This window comes from Calidris pugnax, unplaced genomic scaffold (assembly GCF_001431845.1).
Source record: "Calidris pugnax isolate Ruff unplaced genomic scaffold, ASM143184v1 scaffold20, whole genome shotgun sequence".
Lineage (NCBI taxonomy): Eukaryota > Metazoa > Chordata > Aves > Charadriiformes > Scolopacidae > Calidris > Calidris pugnax.
The window spans coordinates 31,736,072-31,761,295 of NW_015094510.1; the positions used below are offsets into that span (position 1 = coordinate 31,736,072).

The following is a 25,224-nucleotide window of genomic DNA, read 5'->3' on the forward strand; positions in this document are numbered from 1 at the left end:
GCCTATAAAAAACTAATCAGGAGATTAAGTACACAAACTAATATTATGAAGTAGAAATCAAGCACTCAAAATTCCAATAATTAAGTGCTTTACCACAGAATTAACTGTGCCACGTGCCATTCATATACTGCGTTTGGCTACTGTTTTCTTTGATACTCTGTTAATAGTTTCACGATAGAATAATAATTTGACAAAAAATGTATCACAAAGGCAATGCTACACAGCTGAACAGAACCAGGCGCCACCACTCTGGGACATGATTCCAGCAAGCCCTTGCTCACACAAGTGCAATCAATAAGCACTTGAGACAGACCTCGGCTTTCACATTTAATTGTAAGCAAATAATAGAATCTAGTTTTAGAAATTAGCTCTTTCAGGCTTTGACTCAGAAAAAGTATTTAAACACCTAATTAAACCCAACCCTATTCTGAATAGCATTTAAGCAGATTGTAGTTGTAATGATACTTAGGACAACCAAGTGCCGTCTGAAATGTGGATGGGTTTGTAAATTAAGGCCATAATCATCACTAGTGTTCAGGGCTAAATCATCATTCTGTAGAAGCTTACAAATCTGTGTGAACACCAAGGATTCAGAGTCGTAAGAAGCATTTTGAAAGTGATCTTAAAGTTTCAAAAGCTGAAAGTTTTTCCTATGACTTCAAACTGCATGTGAAAAATAAAAAGATTTGATAGATATGATTTTGAGTCTCTACTTGTACAATATCTAGTTATAGTGAGTAATATTTTCATTGATGTAAGATACAACTAAAACATATACCAGAGCTTCACATAAGCTTGGAGACTGGAACCTTTGCTCTATATTTATGCCTGATTCTGGAATAGATCTCAGAGAAATAAATCAGGAGTTTATTAACTTTCTCACATCACTCAATTCTGACAATTTTCTGCTCCACTGTAGACTTCTGTGGGAACTAGAAAGACAGTATTATGAAGTTTCATTTTGATGCTAAAGGGAAGAAAAGTCTAATCATCTACATAAACTGCACAAGCAGTCTTGCAGGCTCAAAATATCCAACACATTTCAATTAGATACCTATATGCAAACCAGTCTCTATAGAATAAGTTCAGACCACTGAACTTTAGATGCCTAATTAAGGTGTTCTCTATTGCACTCAAGTGAGATATGTAGCCCAATAGCCCAAGACAGTACGAGAACTACTCCTTGCTCAACCCAGTACTCTTTAATCCACATAACATGATGAGGTACCAAGAAACCTCATCATTCAAAGAAACAGTGGGTTAAAACAGAAGTATTTTTCAGTGTGCCAGTAGCAGTTAAAAAATGGTATTTCCATCTCACTAAATGCCTGACATTAGCTTGAGGCAAGGACTTCCCTTCACTTGCATTGAGCACTAAAGCCCCAGCTGCCAGCATCACTTGGTTCTTTGCTCGTGCCGTGGTCCAGTGAACTCCATCCTGGATGTACAGGCTATAAATGGGGCTCACCCAAATCACTCTGGATGTGAGTCAACAGCCACCACTCCAATTTCGGGCCAGGAACTGGTGCTTGGCCTCATTTTATTTACGATACAGATACAGGCCAAAAGTCTCCCCAGTTGACGTTTTTGGTACAGATTTGCTGTTGTACCTTCAACATATGGTGGGTCTATGCTGCTGATTCAGCACACCTGTAGCTGCATAAAAATCGGACAAGACAGAAATGACAAATTATTCTCCTAGATGCTTCACAAGTGGGGCATCCAGCAAAGGAAAAAACCTCAGCCTCAGTTACAAGATTTTTAAATCCAGAGATGTCACTTAAGGACACAGTGGAAAAATTTATTCTGGTTTTCCATTAGTTTATATACTTGAGCCAAATCCTTTGTTATTCTACCACAGTTTATTAGATTCACAGTTGGTACTTTTCACTTCAGTTGCTTTTTTTAGACTGCAATTATTCTCATGTCTCAAGAGTAAAATATTTTATTTTTTTATTTTGTTTCTAGTCTGGAGTAAATTGGTGCTTAAATTCACTTTTCCACATTTTGATAAGAAATTAATTAATAATTTTTTTTTTTCTCAGCTGGTGCTTACTCTCCAACAGAACTGCATCTTTATCAATACACAGGATATTTACGGAAAAGTAAAAGCTGTACATCTAAAATTTTGACAAAAAAGTGGAACAATTAACCAGTCCTGCATAACTAATGTCTTATCTAGACTGATTATTCTATAGACAGCAATATCAAATCAGGATTATAAACATCATTAGAAATGTTGAATTGCTAAACCTCATTTAATTTGAATTATAGTATTACTGGTAAACTTGAAATAGTATTACTGGTTTAACAAGGGCAAGTGTAGGGTGCTGCACCCGGGGAGAAATAACCCCCTGCACCAGGACAGGTTGGGGGCTGACCTGCTGGAGAGCAGCTCTGAGGAAAAAGACCTGGGAGTCCTGGTGGACAACAGGATGACCATGAGCCAGCAATGTGCCCTTGTGGCCAAGAAGGCCAATGGCATCCTGGGGTGCAACAAGAAGAGTGTGGCCAGCAGGTCGAGGGAGGTTATCCTGCCCCTCTACTCTTCCTTGGTGAGACCCCATCTGGAGCACTTGTCCAATTCTGGGCTCCCCAGTTCAAGAAAGACAGGAAACTGCTGGAGAGGGTACAGCAAAGGGCCACAAAAATGATTAGGAGCCTGGAGCATCTCTCTTACAAGGAGAGGCTGAGAGACTCAGGTCTTTTTCAGTCTTGAGAAGACTTAGGGGAGATCTAATCAATGCTTACAAATACTTAAAGGGAGGGTGTCAGGAGGACAGGGCTGGTCTTTTTTCAGTAGTGTCCAGTGACAGAACAAGAGGAAATGGGCACAAACTTGAGTATAAGAAGTTCCACCTAAACATGAGGAGGAACTTCTTTACTGTGAGAGTGGTAGAGCACTGGAAAAGGATGCCCAGAGAGGTGGTGGAGTCTCCTTCTCTGGAGACATTCAAAACCCGCCTGGACAAGTTCCTTTTCAACCTGCTCTGGGTGGACCTGCTTTGGCGAGGGGGTTAGACTAGGTGATCTCCAGAGGTCTCTTCCAGCCCCATATGAGTCTATGATTCTATGAAAAAAAATTCTGTGATTTGTGACTGTGTGATGGTTACACCTTCAGTGAAAACTCCATCGGCAAAGCAATCCCTGTGATTTAAGAGTGACTGTGACAAGAGTAATCCTATCAAAATAATTTTTAACTACTTTAACTACTTTTGGCTGGTTTTACTTTAATTTCCCTCAAAGACAAATCATAATTATTTCTACCAACATACTGAAAAGCCATGGAATCCTCCTGTTAAACTAGCAATCTTCACAGTTTATTGGGGTTTGTTTGGGTTTTTTTAACAGAAAAGAATTAGCCGTACAGACTCTTCAAAGCTGAAGTTGTGGATACAATTTCAGGGCATGATGCTGCAATCTCAGAATAAGGTGAAAAAGAATAAAAAAGAAGACTAAAAAAGCATCATTAAAGTGATCTCAGTTCAATCTTCCAGATTAAAATTTATGTGAAACAGAAACATAATTTTGTAGAGTAATAAATTAAATAGCAAAAAAACCCCAATTATTTATTTGACTTTCAAATATTCTACATACACCCTATAAAAGTCACATTTTTATTGCAGTAGTATAATTCTGTTGTTGCAACCAATAAACATTAGCTGTACTTGAAGTACACAAAGTTGGACATATAGAACATTGCCTTGTTAAAATATTAAACTCTTATTAGGGTCATATTAATCCCAGGCAAGAATTTATATTCACAACAAGCGTGACTACAAGAAATCACCAAAATTTCACATTAACGAAATAGAGCATGTCTTGAAGAGAACTAGATTGTTATCATGATCTCTATGCAAATGTGAAACTGAGAAAGAGTGTGTTTGGTGCTTACATCTTGCAAATGAGATTCTTTCTTCTTTGCTGATAAATTTAAGTGCTTCTCTAGGATGGAATAATATTTTTCACTTTCCTTGTCAAACTTCTTCTTCCCATCCTGAAAAACAAAACATTGCCAAGTAAAGTAGTTGACTAAATTAAATATCACAGCTAACTTAAATTAAAAGAAAGAATAGCTGCCAAAATATGTCTGGTTCTAAAGCCATTTTTGTTTGTTCCAGTGTTTTTAGGGTTTAATTCTGAATTGGGCCTGAAGATACTAAGAGGACTGATTCAATTATTAAATGCAACATTAAGCAGGACTTTTCCCATAAATAATACACCCACATAAATATATATGAGGTTTTATATAGGTGGCATCTTGCTAAGGAGGCATTTAATACAAAATAATATTCCTCAAGATTCAAGATGTACCTACCTGTCACACTGTTGCTGAATAAAAACATTGTGGAAGAGGTAGGTGAATATAACAAATTTGACGATGATTTAGGCCTATCCTTTGCATTTAAGACTAATATGCTTATTTTCCACCCACACTTAAAATATGAGAATGATGGAAAAGTATATACATGGTTGCAAAATGAAATTGGTTCCAAAAGTCTGTTTCCAATAATATTTTGATGTGTCTGAATATTTAAGCTTGTCTCATTTAAAAGAGTTATCCTGCCTTTTTCCTTTCCCACTCCTCTTAAGTTTTTCCCATTATGTGCAGACAATCCTTACATTTCTACTGTAAGACTACTTTAACAGATAATAGAAAAGAAAGCTACTCTTATGAGTAAATTAAGAAACATCTTATTTTCTGTAACCTAATTTAGAATTTGTACTTCAGTTTTTTAAAAATCAATTATTCTGAAAATTAAATCTGAAATTTAAATCTGAAATTTAAATCTGAAATTTAAATCTGAAATTTAAGAAAAAGCTTTCTAAAAAGCTTTTCCATCTTTCAAAAAGTACCAAACTTCAGGAGGTAGGAGAAGGAATTATTAATTATTACATATAATTAATTATAAAAATATGATTTTTAATTACAAAATTATATCTCCTCTAATTAAGAACAACACTCTGCCAGTGACTTTTACATTCTTAGGTAAGTCCTAAGGATTTTTTCTAATGATTAACAAGTTGAATATTTGAGAAAACAAAGAAAACTCAAGACAACCAGTCCTACTTACACATGTGAAAAAGCTATTAACGGTGAAAAATCTAATTATTGGACATAATGCAGTAACATCAGGTCATCTACAGAACTGCAGTGGCTCTTTTCCTGACCCCTTTCTCCCTAGAAATTGTTACATACAAAACCAAATAACTTGCCTGCATTGTGGCACCAACCTGTTTATCATATTATGCAGACACAGAAATAAGAAATAGAAGAACTGAATGCCATGAATGAAAACTTATCACCCAGCTGTAACAACAAACTATTTACTAAGTAGCTCCAGTGACTAAGGTTCACAATGGTAATTATACTCGATTATAAAACACATCATATACTTTCTATCCTGCAAAAAGTTCAAATATATTTAGTATGCAAAATATGCACAATTTATTGTTCTCATTACCTCACAATAGAAATATCTTCAAAAGACATCATAAGGAAAAGGCGGCACTTGACCCAACAAAACATTAATTAACAATATAGAAAAATTCCTAATGCCTTCTATATTTAGTTACAGCTCTGCAAATATGAGGGGGAAAAAGGCAAAAAGGAAAAAAAAAATGCTTGTATTTTGCCTAGCAAGGGAAAAAAAGCCATATGAATTATCTTCCAAAATCTTTCACAAACACATTCTTAAAAGAAAGAGAGAAAGCAGAAGGCAGGACTCGCCAAATGACTGATAAGCCAAGAAATCAACTTTTGTGGGACTGAAATCACAGATTGGTTCCACAGCCACAGTTTTACTGGGAAATACTCAACTGCCAGGTCTTTATGATCAAACAAGAGCAACTTGAGTATCTCAGTATCTCCTTCTGTCACAAACAAAAATTCAGTTTAGTTGATCACACACCAAAGACTTCCTTTTGAATAAAAGGTGCAGTTCCATACTGTCTTATCTTTTGAGACAATGATGTTAAGGTGCTGGACGAAAAAAAAATAAATAACTGGATGATTTTAAAATCCAAGTGACACAGGTGGCAATTCACCATCTTGAGGAAATCCTCAAGTCAAAGACAACTGATGCAATATAAAATGCAAGGAGAATTACTTCTCAATTTTTTTTCCATGCCACTGAAAGTTGGGAGAGGAGACTGCTTGATCACAATATTGAAGCCTTTGGTGACAAGCTGCCGGAGTTCAGTGGTGGATACCCTGTCCAGGAGACCATCTACTTCAGAATGTAACTTGCCATGGCCTTTGACAATAAAGCCTGGTGCAGATGACTTTTGCTGCACATCTGGACTCGATGTTGTGCTTGCCTTTGCTGCCTCAGAGGGAGGACCTAAGGAATGAGATGGGGAACCACAAGCAAAGCTCCTGCAGGATTACCTGTGTCAGACTGGGAATCACCCAGCCCAGCACCAATTCCTTCCCTGATAGATTTATTATATGAGCAGTAGGTATTCCTCTTGCCTCGTCAACAGTTTGTCTCAGAATCAAGGTGATACACAGTTAATGGATAATCTGAAGTCAGGTCGGGCACTTGAGCTCACATCAACAGTAGCGTAACCTTTACTAACAAGAGCCAGGAAAGCGTCTGAAGTCTAAGTAAGAGTCAAAAAGGAAGGTGTGAAAATGGGACTTGGCCATAGATAGCTCCTCTTCTATCAGACAGCACCTCAAATGCACGTCAATGCCAAGACAGACCCATTCATACATCTAATTTGGTTCCTGGTGCACGAAACCCAGCTGCTTACATCTTGCACTTACATCTACAACAAACCCTAAATCATGTATCACACTGTCTATTCTACTTACATATAAAAAGGAAAATGCAGAAAGTAAATGATTACACCTAAAGAGATACAACTCTCCCAAGAGCAAGAAAAAAAAATTACAACTCCAAATAAGCTACTTGTGGTTGCAAATCATCTTGTATCTCATCTGAAGCTTCACTAAGATCTCTGTGACACCATTCGTGAGGACATAGACAATTTGAAGGCTCTCTTGGTCTTCTGCCAGCACTGCCAGGCCCCTCCCAGACTGTACCTCTCCTGCTGTAACAGTGATACGCCCAACCACTACCCTCACAGTTTTTATGGCAGTTAAGTTAAAGAGAAAACTAATAATTTGGAGCTTCCTTGATATCAGGACAACTTCTAGCCCGAGCGCAGTGTTTCCAGGGACAGCACATCTTCTGAACTTCTTCCTTTTTTTCCAGATTTTAACACAAGAAATTTCTTGCTTCAAAGCTAGAAGCAGACAAAGTAAAGAGAACAAGCAGAAGTGGACAGAATGAAGATCTGCCTGGCAGTTTTGCCTGCATTAGTGTCTTCGCTGGGTGATACTTCTGGGAATAAGGCTGTGGTGCCAGCAGGACAGTGTTTCTGGCGCTGTACTTATCACTCAGACAAATTTCTGGGAAAAGGCTAAAAAATACTGGCTCCAACAGGTGGGTGAGTTCCCTTTGCTTGAAATGTCCTCTGCTATGCCAGTAAAAACCGCATATTTGCATGCCTCTGAAAACTGTTTACTTCATAAAAATTAACAAAAAGAGATATACTCAGAAGCAGGTGATTCATTTTCTGGAAGAGAAGAAACACTTCAGCTTATGCCAAGATCACTCTCACCTCGCACACTCAGCCGGTGACTCACTGCACACAGGCGCATCCGAAGTGCAGTCACAGACCCATCTCCTTCCAGCTTTAGCTTTTTCTTCTACAACCCTCAAAACACTCTTATACACAGCTGCTGCCCAAATTAATCATCTGAATCCTGGCCCCAGCAATCTGTGCCCATGAGACTGAGAATCCTGCTTTTCCACATGCCAGGAGGTTTACAAAGAAGTTTCCATGCGAAAGAACCTGCTCAAAGCTTAGGAAACAGAGAGTTGCTTCTGCCTCTAGATTCCACGTTGGATCAAACCCCGAGGAGAAGAGAGAAGTGGTTGGATGAGAAAGCTCGTGCTGTACTGTTCCCAGAACAGCCAGCACCAGACATGACACAAAGCATAAGGTACGGGGCCATTAGGATGATGCTATTCCTGACTTCTGCCCTATGTCTCTTACTCCCTTTGCCTCCCCCTACCTTTCTACCTTGCACATCCTTCCTCCACGTAATCCTCATCCTTTCTCTTCGCCCTGGAAACTTATCAATCATTTCTGTCAAAATATCAGCTACAACTTAGAAAAAACTTGCATGACATAATTAAGACAGTGCAATAAAAATAAAAATATAAACAGTAAAAGAGAAATTACAAAATACTATTCCTTGACGTATTATATACTGATGTGTAAGTCAACAATACCTTTGGTATAGATGAAGTTCTGCAGCCTCTAAGCCCCGTAAACCTGTCTCTATGGTTGTTTAAACGTTCTCAGGTGCATCATGTCACTAAGCCTTAAGTCAGCTCAAATCAGCCATATTTATAGCTTTAAATGCTTAAAATTTATAACAAGCCCATCAGGAAAGCCCTTAACTAAACACTCAGTTTATAACATGTAGTAGAGTCTTACTAACCTCTAGAACCATCTTGACAGAGTACAGTCATGTAGTACCAGATCAAGATACTACTAATTATAGATGTGCTAGTTAGAAGTTTAACTCAAAAGATGTTCTCCCACCCCTCTTGTTTTACAGGTATCTATGGCTGTGAAAAGATCAAACATCAGTTAATAAAAAGGTAACTCAATTGAGTCAGATATTATTTTTCTGATCAGAAAGATTTTGATTCTGTGCTGTAACTAATCATACACATGCAACAAATCTACAAATTTTAACCACCAGTTGTATTTTTTGATGTAAAGCAGAGTTATATTTTAAAGCTGCTTTCTCTCTTCCAGTGGGAACATCAAGAAATCAGACATTTTTGTAATGGTGTAAGTTTGCCTCTACTTTGCGTGCAGTATTTTATGTCACAATTGTTGTATGTACCTTCAGAATTATTGTATAAACTATTCCTCTTTATTTCTCATGAATAGCCTTTGCCATCCTTCTCATTTCTTTCCATTTTGTCTAGTTGCAATGGCTTTTGGTGCTATACTTTCTATTTGCATATCTTAGTTAAAGCTTACATCTGTCCCTAAATAATATTTTTACTCTTTGTTTCTCCCAGAATAATAATAATAATATTTTTACTCTTTGTTTCTCCCAGAATTCATATTTAAAATTTAACAAGTTAATCTTTAAAACAAAAAAAAAACCTGTACATTTAGTTCAGATTCATTTTCAATAACAATATCCTTGCGCAACCACATAAACATGTTTTGTAGGAGGTGATTTTAAAAGGATCAAGAAAGGAAATTAAAGTAGAAAACATTGCAAAGAATCTATTTGGAGAAAAATTTCAATTGGCATCCCTTCCTTAATTAGGAAACAAGTGAACATTGTGAAACATGGCTGTGACAAGTTACTTTTTTCTCCCCACCCAAAATTAGTACAGATTTTTCTCACCAACTTAGAGCTGCAGAAACTGGCAACGAAATGCAGTAGTAAGACTCGAATATAGATCAAGTCAGACACATTTGCCAATGGAAGAAACTGAAGGCAATGGTGAACTCTGTGGAGATCAATAAAGCCACGTCCCCTTCCTTTCTCTATGATAACAACTGCAAAAAATGTCGATATAACAACACACTGGAGATGGTTTGTTGCTGGAATTTTAGACTTCAACTATATTTTTCAAAGCTCCCTTTTTGATTACCTTCCAAATAAAAATTCAAAATGTATTTCTACGAAGTTATTGGAATTTTGTTTGGGGTTATAAATTTGGAGGATCATGTCTTATTAAGTAGTAGGACAAAGAAAAGTAGAAATGTAGTCTAGAAAATAAACTGAACTTAGTCTTGGAAAGACTGACTTAAGCTCAGATCCCATGGATTTCCTAGAAAATGTGAGATCTCAGAGTCTCAGAACTTCTATTGTGAGGAGAAAAGAAATAAATTCACCTTCCATTTTATTTTGCCCAAGGTTTTACTTAGAATTCTCATGGAGGTGGTTGGTGGGCAGGAGGGGGGTAGTAGTTTTTGTTTTTAATAAAACTGAAATTATCAGGCATCTGAGACCACAGGCTGCATTTTATAGATGTTTGAATGGGGGATTTTCTTTCTGGTGGAGATTTTGATTTGTTATGTGAATGCTCACAGTTTAAGACAAAGTCAAAAGAAATTTTCCAAAAGGAAAAGTGAAAAGAGTAAAACTCCTTCCCTCCTTCTCCTCCCAATCAGAATTTAACATATCCTGAAACTGTAGAGTTTCTCCAAATCTGTGAGAAAGCTAGGAGGTTAAAGGGTATTGTTTATGTTTTGATAGCAAATAATATGAAGTGGAACACAGTTATATCATAGCTTATAAAGCAATGATTGCTGCTCAATATAAAATGGGGTTAATATAGTCACAAATTATGACTTATGTTACTCATAACTGCCAGTGAAAACACTTCCAAATTGAAGCTGAATGCATCATGTAGAAAGTTAAATGTCCTAACAACTATAAATCTTTAAATCAATTCCTTACTAAAAAACCCCAACTGTATACAAACCATGAATATCCAGAAAAGAACACGGTGTAAGACACAAATAATTATAATAAAAAGAACATATTGCAACTATGAAGTACAACAAGACAATAAACTGGGAATACAAGAGTGTTTAGCAGCATTAAAGCTATGAAGACAGACAGTAAAAACTGGCAGTTTAAAAAATAACCTCAATTAAAATCAGGTAAGATATGCATAAAACTAAAACATACTTTAAACAACCCAGAACTAATTTAAGTTTAGGATGGAGTTCACATCTGTGTAAAATACCGAATAACCTTGAAGACATAATTTACTTTCAGGTTCATAAACTTCTGAAGAAAATTTTCTTTTCCCTCTGTAATGCCTGACAGATCCAAATGTCAGGTATTTCTTCAGAAGTGTTTCCTGGAAGAGGAGAATCCTACAGCCATTTCCTAATATTTCCCTACGTAATTCCATCACTTGTGTGCAGACAGGAGGTACTTACCAGCAGAGACTAAAAAAAACAGCAGAAAAGTTTCACTATTTCTTTGAGATCTAAAATTCTGTTCAAACTAAGAAGCACTTACTATTAAATGAACAAATGTGTTTGTAGGATGTCACTTGTTTCTCTCCAAAAAAATTCTCTCTTGAAATGGAAAAATAGTAAAAGTTCCCAGTACTGTTGTGAAAAGACATGCAAACCTGCCAATACTGGCAGGTCGCAAAGCAGGACACATTAGACTCCTGTTATTCAGCTGTAGAGTTGTCTCGAGTTTATTTGGCATTTGCTGATTCCAGGAGTAGCTGCTAGATGTCTGGGAATCTGTTAAATCCCTGCCCAAACAGCAGGACTGGTAAGTCTACACACGTAATCTAGTTTTATTGTTTTTACTGTCTACTGAATATCAAGTATTTTTGCTGGAATATCTTACTTAAGATATTAGCATGTTTCTGCTTAAATAATATGAAGAATATCCTTGGAACAGCAGAAACCGACTTTTTAGACTCTTCTCTGAAGCAAGTTTAGGATAGTTTTCTGAAGTTGAAAATATTTTATCATAACAGCAAGAGGGTCTCCTGTTCTGTACAAAACCTTCCAACTTGAAATGATTTAATAAAGAAAGTTCCCCTGCTCTTTAGGAATTCAGAAAGAATGCTTGAGTTAACTCTGTATATTTCACCAAAAGTCATACGGAATAAATTGCTCATGTCATAAGCAATGCAGATATTTGTTAGAAATCAATATAGCTATATATGCTGAGTAGAAAATAAATGACAACCGAAGATACAACTCAATCCTAAGTCATCGCTTACATGATAATAGGAAAGAAGTCAACACACACTTGGGGCATGTTATTCCTCAAAAATAAAAGTCAATCAGCAACAAAACATGCTGTGATTTAGAATATTAAAAACGCTGAAGTCACTGAGCTGGCAACACTATCCGTGGAAAGCTGTCAACATTAACGCTTACAAAATGTGACCGGAGAAGAGACCTCCTCTACATGCACAGAAAGTTGATTTCTTTCTCTCACTATCTAGTTCGAGTACGGGCTTACAGACCTTCCTAAAGTTCATTAAAAAAACCCCAACAAAACATAAACAAACAAGGCCTTTTATTGTTTCTGCTTCATTTCCATACGCACCAAATTCAGTTCAGTTCAAAGGACAAAGTGGTTCAAACAGAAAGAAAGGAAGGTTTACAGGAAAAGACAAAGCTAACACCGTTGCATAGGTCTGATGGTTTGCAGCTGATTCTTCAGAAGCAAACAGTCCACACATGGACTGCATGGACAGAGGAAATGTCCATTCACAATGGGTGACAGTGGAGCGGACTGGTCACACTCTTGGGGAACAGGCAGCTCCAATTTTTGCCTAATCTTCCGTGCCAGCACCTGGACTAAGCAGGGACAAATCTCTCGGCTTCACCTGCGTTTAGACAGTTAGAAGTTGGCCTTTCAAGTTCAGTAGTCACACCAACCTGTTATCCAGCACTGTGCCAACAGTGAAAAAAGGTTTGGTTTTTTTTGATTCTCTAGTTCTCACACTGAGGACAGAGAGACAGACCTGGCTATCTCTTGCACAGAAATACTAAAGATGTGGCATCCAGCTGTGTGGAGTGTCAGCACAGCACGGGGCTGCCACAGGATTACAGCTTTTGTAGCACGATCTTTGCATTTGACAGTAAGGCTCGCTTTCATCGTTAACAGCCAGAGCGGTGAGTGTCTCAACTACAAAAAGAATATCTAGTTTGCAAAAATGTATTACACTAGTCAGCAACTTCCCCTGGTCTCCATCACTGCCCCTTTCCTGCCATCGCTACTTCTCTTTGTCATTTCCTTCATCTCTCTATGTGGCCAGCACCCATTCCCTGAGCAGCTGCCTTGTTGGCATCCCATACCTGATGGTGCTGCTCTCCTTGCCCGGGTACCTCCCATCACCGCTGGCTTCCTCTCCTCCCCATGGAGGCACATTGCCATTTCAGGTTCTCCGTGCCCCCTTTCCTATGAGTGTATTTCAGCCATGTCCCATTATGCCAATAAACTAAGATGTGTGTGAAGAGGCCATTTCATCTGCACAGTTGGCAAGTATCATCTTTCCTCCGTGCGCTTCAAAGCAAAGAAAATGCAAAAAAAAAGCTGCAAAGAACATAATGTCCATTCAAATAAAGCAATTCAAACAGACTAGCTTGTAACGTCACATACTCACTGCTTTATTTTAAATGCAGAAGATAAAAATATCTCTTTCTTAAGTAGTAATTTCTTTTTAAAAGCACTCTTTGGGAATCTCTCCCATCTATGCCAACCAATCAGCTGACATCCCTGATTTCAGTGTGCCAGCAGCACGTTCAGCACAGCTCACGGTCCCACGCCACCATCCACGTCACCGCAACGGGACCCCAACGCTGACCCGAGGAAGAACTTGAGGCGTGTTATGAGAAAGTTTTTAGATTAATGCACACAACTGGAAGCTGTGCTGTTTACAGATAGAAAAAAAAGGAAACAGTCTGGGGTTAATGTCAGAAGTGATTTTGTTTTGTTTTGAAAGCGTCTATTTTCAGAGTCCCTCTCACAACACCGATAAAGGAACACAAACTATCGCTTTGGGGTGAAGAGTCATGCCTCCCCAGTGGCGCTGGTAAGCTCTACCAGTCCTCTCACATATACTTCTTACAGAAGGATGATCTTCTCATCAAAACAACCATCTGAGACCACCCCTTCTTGGCAAGCTTCACAGGAACAAATAGCTCTGTAGTGGCTACTGTAGCCTGAAAGATCCTAAAATAATGAAGTCCCGTATCCTACACCAAGACACATTAAAGTTTCAAGTAATGATGCCCATCTTTTGTTACAGTACAGAAGTGATACTTTCCAGCTAACTATCACTTTAGAATTGAGCTATTTTATACTTGCTTTGCCAAAAGCAAAATTGCTACAATGGTAAGAAAGTGCAAGTTTGTATATTCCCAGGCCCCTGCAGAACCTGCTCTATAGACATAACAAGATACTGGATGAAAGGAACCCTGTGCTGATACAGCCAAGTGTCCCAATCATATTATTTTCTATTTAGAATGGAAAATGCAACTCCACCACAGGACCCACACACTCAACATCATCTGAGTAATGCCTAAACATAATAGATCTATTTTAATGCCGCCAGCTTAAATACACCACAGAAGAAAGGGAAGCAATGGAGAAAGAGTATCTTCATTTTCCCCAAGATTCCTGAAGAAAACAGAAAAAAGAACACATAACAGAATAAGATTAACAGATTAATTTATACCCACGTAAAAAGCCTCATGAGTTAAGTGCTAAGTGTTTGGTACAGCTGTGGTACTATGCAATATCCATGAGCACAACTCTGGAGTAATCCCTGTAGGGTCAGAGAATGCAGCTGCCTTTCTGGAAACATGACTAATTTGGTTTCATTAAGGATGCCAAAATTCAGGATGGAGTCTTATTTTGAGTGCGGGGGAGGAGCAGAGTAGGTGCCTTTGACTAGTTTCCTCCAAGCTGGCAACTGGCCACTTCCTATGTTTTGCTTAAATCCTCCTCCAGATCCTTGAAGAGTCTTACCGACAACCTTGAGATCTCTTTTTCAGGTGCAGAATGTAATCCTCTCCACACTGTGGCCAAGATAATAGATGAGTAGAGCTACTGGAGCCTACTGAGAAAAGATTTTTTTAAAAAATAAAATAAAATAAAATAAAATAAAATAAAATAAAATAAAATAAAATTTTGAATATTTGCCAAATCCTCTGTGCCACAAAGCAGTCAATAAGGGGTTCAGTTCCCCTGTGAACTGGAAGTTAAATTTGGAGATGTTATGTTCTCGCTCATGCTTTTAATCACGGCTCAAGAGTGCAGCAGGATTCCAGCAGCTGTGCGGGGTCAGGATGCAACCTTTCTGAATCCTTCCTGGGACACAGATTACAGTGGGCTGAATTAATTTAGCAAGAAAAAAGCCATAATTTAATTAGAAAATGTGTATGTTTTCTTGCATTTTTAAGTTCTTCTATTATTTTCCAATAGAAGGGCTGATACTTTCTACCCAAGTTTTAATTTTTTTGTTTTACTAATCGTTTACTTTTAAAAAATAAATGGTTCTTTTTGCCAACAAAAATACACTGCATACTACCTTAAGCAATTCCATGGACTAAAACATATCTAAGCCTTAATTCTTAAATGTTATGGCAGAACATGGTAAATTACATTTCCTCTTTACTACAGAGGACTAATCTATTTACCCTTAATTTATATCTGTTTTCTTTTGGATGCAAATTAGAATTTTATTAAATTTTATTAAAAACACAGCTTCAGAAACTGGTTTTAGTCAGTCAGCCAGTTAATCATACTAACTTTTAGCAGAAAGAACACATTTAACAGAATTTATTAACACAGACTTTGCACAAAATATTAACTGGTCTACTAACAAACACCTGCAGTTAATGGACTGAATCAAGAGTTTTTAATCACTGTTTCCATAATCTTTTAGTTAAGAGATTTGACTTCTTGCTTTTGTTTTTTAAAGGAATAAACTGGAAGTGAAACAAGCTTTTAGGATTGTTCTCTCTCTCTTTTTTTTCTGTTAACTTCCTAAAAGTTTCTCAATTTTGACTAAAACAGTTATTGAACTGAAGTAAATTGCAATGAGAAAGTAATTTTGCTGCATCTGCAGAATGACAAGTACTGTCCCAAGTAGATTAGTCGCTACAAAAAAATGCTAGGTCCAGGTGCTCAGCCAGAGATACCAGCTTAACGGTTTGGTTTTCTGCAGAAGAAAATAAGACTGCCTGAAAAGATGAAGTGTGTGAATACTGAGCTCTTCACCACTATTTTTGAAACTTCCCAAATATCTTGGCATACAGAAGCGTACAAGAAGCAGTAGTTAGTAATACCTCTACATATACTTTCTACTTTAAAAAAACCAAACCTATTATTTTAATAGCCATAACCAAATTGATGCAGGTCTTTCACAGCTTCCTATTTCCATAAATTTATTTGAATATCCACATTTTAAATTGAAAAAAAATTTGATGTATTTTTGAAATTATTTTTATACTGTATATTTTAATTGGATCCAAATTACAAAGAGAAAATAGACAGGTGCAGATGAGAAAGCAACAATCCAGCTACTCCAAATTTTAGGATCTGGGACAATTCACAGAGGATTCTATACACTGACACTAAAATCCAGAGGGAAATATAGAAAAATTAAGATGAATTAACAAACTATTTTAACAATATTTAATCTGAAGAAATTTTCAAATTATCCACTTTTCTTACAACTGTCACAGACAAGACTTACCACTACCAATGAGTATTTTTTTAGCTTATCTTCCTAATTTCTCAGTTCTTGCATCTGTCAATACTAGTTTAACTAAACTACCAGATTAAGCAATCTGAATTATATCTCAGATAAAAATTATCTAGGACCAACACCTTGGAATTAAATGTATTTACAAATGTAGTTCACAGCTTCTTCACAGTTCACAAGCTTAATCCGAAACCTGAGAATTTATATAAGTAAAAGAAAACCTAAAGAAAATTTGTACTTCTCTATCTATCAGAGGTAGATCCCTAAAAGCCTCTAATATCTTAAAGAGATTGCCACTTGAGCTTCTTATCAGTAAAACAAATATTTGGTTTGCAGCTGTGTCATGACCACTGAGTAGCCTCGGTTCCTCCTGCTCAGTCATTTCTTACACTTTCTTCCCAATCCTCTCGTCGTCCTCCTCTATCCCAGCAATACCCCAACCTCCGGCAGCCCCAAGCCGTGTCAGCACCACCAGATTTTTTTCACTTGGTTATTACTGAAAATAAAACAACAGACCGATCTCAAATTGCCCCTTGGGATCTTCTAATTAGTAAATTCTCTCTAACCAGACAATCTCTCCCATAAACAAAACTCATTTCCCCGTTAACCAGTTCCTTACACAGATCGGGTTTCTTATACTAACCCCCATCTAAACTAGATTATAATGTCTCATGCAGAGTGCTTTAAAGGCCTTGCTGAAATAGGAATAGGTTTGATCTGCTGCATTTCCTTGCCCACAGAATAAATTATCTTATCAAAAAAGATATCAGGTAACTCTGGTAGTAAGCATTTTTGGGAAACTGTGTTGCATTTTAACTCAAAACATTTGGCCATCAATTATTCTGGCCTGGCCTCTATTTCTGTTTCCTTCCCCCGGCCTCCTCCCCTCTATGGTTCAGACTGACTTTAAAATATCCCAAAACTAGTGGACACATGTACAAAACCTTGAGTAACAGATGCTGCTTATAATGAAATACCTTCCACCATACCTACTAGAGCACGGTCATTCATTTTTCTCCGTTAAAGGAATATTCGGACTGACAAGCAGTGCTGTAATTTGATTAGGTACCAAGGAAACCAGTTCACAAAATGGGCATTTTGGCATTTCTAACTGGTCTTAGATACCTATCTAAAACTCTGCTTTGACAACTTTCTGACAAACTTTAAAAAAATAGTTGTTGGTTTTTTTTCTGTTTGTTTTATGCTCCTCAACTTCCAGACAATCCAACTAAAACAGAGAGAGAGTGTGCCAGCTCCTGCCTGCCCACGGCGTGCGAGGAGAGATGTGAACATAGATGCAGGAAAATTAATCCCAGCAGTGAACACGCATTTGTTTCCCAAGTCGAAAGGAATTCATAGCTTCCAATGAATGAATGAAAGTAAATAATACGAAAAAATAATCCTCCTGGCAAAAAGAAATAATTTTATGACACAAATAGCTGGAATTGTAAGGAGGAAATGAAAACTCCCATTTTAAGTCTTAAAACCAAAATTGCTTCTGTTGTCTTTGATCTGATTTAAGTTGTACTAAAGGCCAACGCACGTTGGAACAAATATTGCTAAATACTGTACTCAGCGGATAAAAAGAAACATGAAAGTTTGGCCTTATTGTACATAACACATCACACAGTGATCTCACCAAAGTTACCAGCTGGGGACTTGCAAACCACATTTACCAAATAAGGGAAAATGCTTCGTGCCTGAAATCCTTTCCCAGTTACCTCACCCGGCTTTTGCTCGCGTTTCCACAATAATTGCAGGGGTCATTTTTTTCAACTCAGATGGAGTAAATCAACAGGCTATCCAGTGCAAAGCTGGGTTTGTGTAGTCTCTGGAGAGAGCTCAGCTTTATTTAAACTGAGTGTGTACAGAAAAGGAAGAACTGAAATATGTGCAATAAAAACAGAGGAGCGAGTAGTATAAATCGAGACGAGCAAGTGATGTGGATTTGTGTATTGCCGGTTTGATTACAAAACACTAATGTTTTATGGGGAATGTTTCTCAAATTTGATGGGTACCTTCAGGTTTTTGAAGTGCATGTGAAGAATTGGTCTTTTATGTTATTCTTGTGACATTCCAAAAACACTTGAACTTTGCACTTTGGGTTTATGCTGTCCTTGTATTTGAAATATAGCTTATATAGCTTTGTAACATCAACAGGATATATTTCATCCTCCGTGTTCCCTTTGATTTCTGTGACCATATTTTTTTGCGTAATTGATATAATTTTGAAGAAAAACTAATACATACTCATTCTCCATTTTAAACACAACGATGGGACAGTCCTACATAGTTCCTTGTGGTAGTAAAAACCTTGTGAGGTTACTTATTATTAAAATAAAATGGTGATTGTCATAGTGAAACCTGTCATTAATTTACAACATTTTCTCTATTTTTTTTTCCTCTGTGTGTGTGGTGGGGCGGTGTGGAGGACTGCTTGTTTTTATGTCCAGATGAATTTTATCTGGTGCTTTCTAAAAGAAAGAAAAGAGCCCAGTAACCACTTTTAAGTGCACCTTCTAATAATCTTCTCCTCACCAAAATCTGACAGTAGTGCCTCATGTAATTTCCTATTATGTATATTGGTAACACAAATATAGAGTAATATTTTTTTCCTCCAAAAAATTTGGAAATACAGCTTAACAGGTACTAAAAATTAATAATTTCAAAGTCCAATTAGAAGAGAAAGAATCCAGCACTCACCACTGCTTCTAAAATCACAAAGCTTCTAATGATCACAAAGCCCAGCTGCCTGCATCTCTAGCTACTGCTGGAATTGCCAATGCAAAAGGCATGACAACTAACCTCCTGCTTCTATAGCTAATCTCTTAAAATGTCAATCTGTAAGATGTTATGATGGCAATTAATTGTAAAGTCACAGCTCTAGAGGTATATAATATGACATAAGTATCAGGTATTCTGTGGAGTCTGCATCATCTCAGCCTCTGTTTAGAGAGGAACACATACACAGAAATGTTTTGGGGTTTGGGGGGAAGAGGGATGACACAAACAGGAGCAGGTTTGAGTCTGATGTGAATACAATTCTACACACTGTTGTTAGTTAATACTAGGGGAGAAATCAGCTTAAACCTAGTATTTCAGAGCAAAAAAGTAACAGCTGATACATAGTCCATAAAGCTGACATGTTTGGAGAAGACCTCAAATAAAAAGTGATGTTCTCAGTGTCCTGTGAAACTTTCTGCTGAAATCCAGGCAACAAGAAAGCATCTATGTTTTCTGTTTGGCTATCAGTTCAGATGACCCCAGAGGAATTCAAAGAGCCAAATCTCTGTTCCAACCTTCATTAACTGCAGATAAAAAAATAGCAAGTTCAACTCATCCCATATTTATAAGAGTTCATAAATGCTCCATGGTTGAGCCCGGTGAACAGAAGTGGAGGTAAGCAATCTGACCATGTTTCTCTACTTTACTAACAAGGAGTTTTGGAAAGTCCAAATTTCTACTTTACTTCATATTGGTCTCATTATTCCTAGATCACACATTTCTATTTTGCAATTACTAGAAAAACAGTATTAAATGTAATTAATCTCTCACTTCTTTGTGTTGATTCCATTTAATTAAAGGCCAATTGTAATTGCTTCCGCTGATAAAAATCAGTTCAGAGGCAAATGTTTGTATTGCAATCTGGGTTATGCAGGCGGTCTGAATCTCTCATTTTTGAGCTTGAGAGCTTGAGTTGAACTCCATGAGCACTGCAAGAAAAGACGAGTTTATTTAACGTTCTATAAAACAATGAGCTGGGAGAGCTCTCTGTATGGCATCCATGTGTCAAGCCTGTACTGCCCAAAACACACATAGTGCTATGTAATAAAGTGCATTAGGCACCGGAATGAGTTACCTGAGCCAGGCTCTCTCCTGAACTCATTCAGTAAACTGTTGTGTGACCACAGACAAGTTAAGCTGATCAATTTTTCCATAAACTATATAAGATGGGAAAATGCCTATATTTTATCTGGAAGGGATATGGAAAAGAAACCAGCCATTACAATATACCAAACAGAGAGGACTCAACCTGTCCTGTAGTCCCCTGCCTTTAATGTTAAATACTTGCTGATTCGAAAAACAGAGGAGTCATCTTCAATTAGATCATTAAATACGTGTTGCCATCTACTGACTTATATATTTAAAGGAGACGTGAATGTCTTATACAATTCTGCAGACAGCCCTATGAACCTCTGGATCGTGTCTCTGATGCACCAGGACAGCCAATAGTATGGCAGGCCAGGCTATCAAAAAGGGCTCTCTGCACAGAAGAATGATATCCCTTAAGCTACAGGAACATGAAATGAAACATTAACACAAAGAACTGAACAACATAACTAAAACTCATTGACAACTAAAAATAATTTTGTGCTGGGATTAAATTCTGATTTGTGCAACATGGTAAATAAACTCCCAGCCCTGCATCTCACAGCAGCATAGGGGTGGGACAAGAGAAGAATGCAGCTGTAAACAAAAACATATCAAGTAAGAGGGTAACGAACATCCATTTCAGAGAAATATGACCTCAAGTTCACAGTAAAAATTCTTCTCAAACATTTACTTAGTTCCTGTGCGGAAGCAGCCTCATCTGCTGCACATTCACAACAACAGTACAAAAGTATAAACCTTCGGTCTCTTTCCAATAGCTCTGTTCTTCTTTGGAGGTTGTTTGAGCACAGCACAAGCGCAACCTCAGCTACAACATCAAAGAGATTTTTTATTTTTTTTTTCCATACCCACTTAACCTTACAAATGGAAAATTTCCCAGAAAATTTTATGAGTGCTAATATGAGATGCAAAATGCTTCAGAACTGGCATATTTGTGTAGACAGAAGGAACTGTTACTAACCATACCTCTAATTGGCTACCGCAGCCTTTATGTATCTCTCTGGGACCGTGATCAAAGCAGCCACTGATAACCACTTAAGACTCAAGGATCAGACTGAAAATAGCTCTTCTACACTAACAGTTCATTCCGACATCTTTTTTCCTGATATATCTGATTTCCTGGGTTGACTACTGAACCCTGGTATAGACAATTTGCAATGTTTCTCTAACACAGATGTAACACTTAACACCGAAGAACTCGCTTAAAATCACCAACTGGAGCACTTCCACCATGGGAAAATCTCTGGGCACTGTGAAGATGAATACTCTGGCAAAATGAATATGAATCACTGCACTGCAGCAGTCCGGTAAAGTGGAGAGGGAAAGCAGAGATGGAGAGTACGCCTAAAGTGCACTAACTTCTTTTGGTCTCTATACAATGGCCACTTGAGGGTCACTGCACCCACAGCAGCTGTTTGAACCCTCTGTGAGGTTCTGGGTTAACCCAAGATGCAACATAACATAAATGCAGACATTAGAAGATGAACACAATTCCAGATGGTAAAAATGTGCAACTGTAGGAAAAGCTGCAGCCTATGCATGTAAGAGTCTTTAAACCCAATTTCTAAATCATCTCCTTCGCTGAAGCAAAGAATTCAGTATAATTTACTAACATATTTAATGAGGATGGCATCAAGTATGTTTGAATACAAAATGCCTGTTTTCAGTCCAGCCTTCAAAACACACTGATAAACTCAAATAAACATGAAATGAAAAAGAACTGTTTCCACAGCCACTTACTTTTGCTGCTCCTATTTGCTCTTTACGAAACTTCTCCAGCGGTGCTATTAGCACATCATTAGCATTCTGGATCTGCAAAGTTAAAAACAAAGCATATCTTTTTAATACAGAGTATTTGAAGAAAGTGGAGTCATTGTAACTCTGCCAATGTGCAAGACCAAAAAAATTCACGTCCGTAACATTCTGGTAAGAGCATATGGATAGGAGTCAAATAATTATGTTCCCTTTACATAAAACATACAACACACATGTTCAATAGTCTATTATGGAGCATTTCCATGAATAACTACAAGAATTGTAATGAATGTTCTAGTAAGTTTATCTGCAATATATAGAAGGGTTTTCTGGTATTTCACTTCCATTTCTTGCATCTTGCCTAAAACCAGAATAGAAAACGAAAACTTCCAGGAACACTTTTTGGCAGAACAGAGAGGATAAACATAGTAGGACTGACAGCACTGTCTTAAAAAGCCTGTGTTTACAGAATCCAAATCTTTGACAGCTGAATCTTTTCAGCTATCTCTTTGGATTATACACCTAATTATATGGAACAGAGGAAAGTAAGGCAGAGAACTCTAAAAAGAAAAGTGGATGATTTATAAAATACTCTAGATTGGATTCCTTCGCTTTTCTAGGTTTTAAACTAATTTAAGATGTCCTGCAGCTATTTTTATCACTTTAACCTAAACCAGGGTTCCTAATGAATCACAATTCTCCCCGCATGGCCTCTGTTTATTTAGTGTAAATCCAGTCCTGGGAACCCCTCTGTGAAGACCATTCCCAGCAGCGACCACCCAAAGTGGTCCTTAGTCATTTGGGCTGGAAACACACATGCAGCAGAATACAAATACCAGCCATGCCATCATGCCAATCACCAAAAAAGGTAGCATGATTTCATCATGTGCCTTTTAGAGACAGGCAGAATAACCAACTGAATTGATTTTACTGCAGAAAAATAAGAAGAAACCAAAAAATGCCAACGCTTCAGAAATAAAGCATAATAAAACACATCACAATATTCTATTATACTAACTACAGGCCAAATTTTGGGTTTTCTGCATGAATAGCTTTTTTGCTTCGTACCAGTCCAGTCTTTACCATACTCATCACATTCCACATTTGGGCTTTGGCAGGTCTGGAGGTCTGGGCAAAGCTAACATGTACCCAAGCCAAATGTGAATGAATACAGCTCTTGTGACCCTTCCATAATAATAATTGATAAGTTACATTGTCAGTTGAGCAGAAAAACTTCCCAAAAGGCTGTAATGATAAACATATAGAATAAACCCATTGAAACACAAACACATTTTCTCTCCTCCCAAACCTACCATTACAATTTGAAAGACCACAGAATCACCACATCTCTCAGTAGGGCAAAGTTTCAGGAAAAGCTGAGGCTGTCATTGACATCCTAATGCAACAAAGTCCAAGACAGCAAAGGCAGCACTTGGCATGCTCAGTGATGCAGTGATCAAAATGTGCTACATTTAAAAATAAAAATCAGGCACAAAGGACAGGGAGGAGTGTTTTCAATGCATTCTCTGAGCTTTCACTGCATTCAACATCCTCCATCAGCTCGACTGGAACAGAATACAAAGCTACATTATTCTCAAAGTGGACACTTCCCAAAAATATAAATATTTTTAGGCAATATCTCGAAATCTAGCTGACACTCAACACTTTCTATATAGCAAAGTGCATGCTTTGATAATCTCTATTCCAAGGATTGCTAAATAAGGCAGATTAAAATTAACAGGGGTGCAAAACTGTTAAACGACTTGCCTATGGTCAGGCAGAATTGCAGTGCACACATCTGGAAGCAGCAGCTGGAAGTTTTGATAGCTTACAGAGGACGTACATAGCTTTTGGCACACACAGACATCACAAAGGCTTGCTGGAGTCACTGGTACAGAAGTGTGGACGCATCTTTCCTTTCTTTTTCAGGTACAAAAGTAAGTTTTTTCTCTGCCCTTTAGATTTGTTTCTATATACAGCAACAATACATTAAATACCTTGCAGTTGAACTAAAAGAGAGACATTCATATTACTGAAATAGTTACTACTGATACCAGCAATCGTTGATAGCCCTGTTGCTGGTCACTGCCAGTCAAACTAACTCCACACAGTGCTGAACGTGGCTCTTTCCTTCTTCCCTCACTTCATATATTGCCCTCTTGACAGCCTTAAAGCAACTGACACACAACAATTACTGGTCTCACTCAATACTGCTCCAAAGCCAAGGAAATATCTTAGGAAAAAAGAACCCTGCTTCAAACACTGTGTAAGAACATATTCATAGGAAGAGGCTTTGCTGGGCTGAAGCACAAAAGTATTCACTCCCACAGTCGTACACGCAGCTAGGAACGGACAGTGGGTATCACCAGAGCCACATGAACAGGACCTGCTGCAAATTCATCCCTGGGCTGAAAGTTTTACTGATGAGAGCCCTGATGTGGTAATTCACTTCCCAGCAGAATTAGAAGCTAGGCAAGTAAGCAATGGGCTTTGGCTTTGGAGAGGGAGAACACACCAGCAAAGTACCAGAGCAGGTATTACAAGACGCAGAATGCTCTGCCATGAAAAGACTCCTGCTAATTTCCACCAGGTTGTGCCCAGCTTTGGAAACTGAAAATTACAGAGAAAGAAAAATTTTTGCCTTACATATGTATTTATTCATTTCCTCTCATTGCCGATTCCTATTACTGCAATTATTTCACATTACAGTCTCCTTGTTAAGGGTTACAAATTGTCATATCCCCCCTCCAAAGTAAGAATCTAATCCTCCCACAAGCAGTTCTATAGAAAACTAATTGCTTTAGATACTCTGAATTGTTCACTGTGTGGTCCTAATAGAGTAACTTTCTTCCTGCCAAGACAATTCTCTCTCTCCTACTCAGTTACTGGGCTAGGTTGAAATCATAGACAGTTGGAACACTCAAACAAAGTCAAAAACACTGTAACAGTTTCTGTAAATAGCAACTTCAAGAAATCCATATTCTGTTTAAAATACAGATCTCATCCTTATGAGCTTATTCAGATTAGTCACACCTTCAGAGAAGTTATAGTTTCTTGGTCCACTAGTTATTGAATACTACACAGTTCCAGCTCCCCACACGGCTAATCTGAGGCAGTCAATCAAATAACGTGATCGTTTCTTGTTCAGCAAAAGGAATCATGCAGTTTTAACTTGGTGTCAGTTTACCAGTCTTAAGATGATAGTCTTTACCAGTCTTAAGACTTTATCAGTCTTATCATCTTAAGATGCCAGATAAGT

The 25,224-nt window shown here is 37.7% G+C and overlaps 1 protein-coding gene across 3 annotated transcripts in view; it reads right to left on the bottom strand.

Annotated features, from left to right (window-relative positions):
* Nucleotides 1-25,224, bottom strand: part of ARHGAP42 (Rho GTPase activating protein 42) — a 132,435-nt gene that overhangs the window by 50,710 nt on the left and 56,501 nt on the right. For all 3 annotated transcript variants that reach the window (XM_014966129.1, XM_014966128.1, XM_014966127.1), the window contains exons 3-4: nucleotides 21,951-22,022; nucleotides 3,896-3,997 (exon numbers count right to left, since the gene is read on the bottom strand). In XM_014966129.1, coding sequence (XP_014821615.1) covers nucleotides 3,896-3,997; nucleotides 21,951-22,022 — 174 coding nt within the window. The remainder of the gene's footprint in view (nucleotides 1-3,895; nucleotides 3,998-21,950; nucleotides 22,023-25,224) is intronic.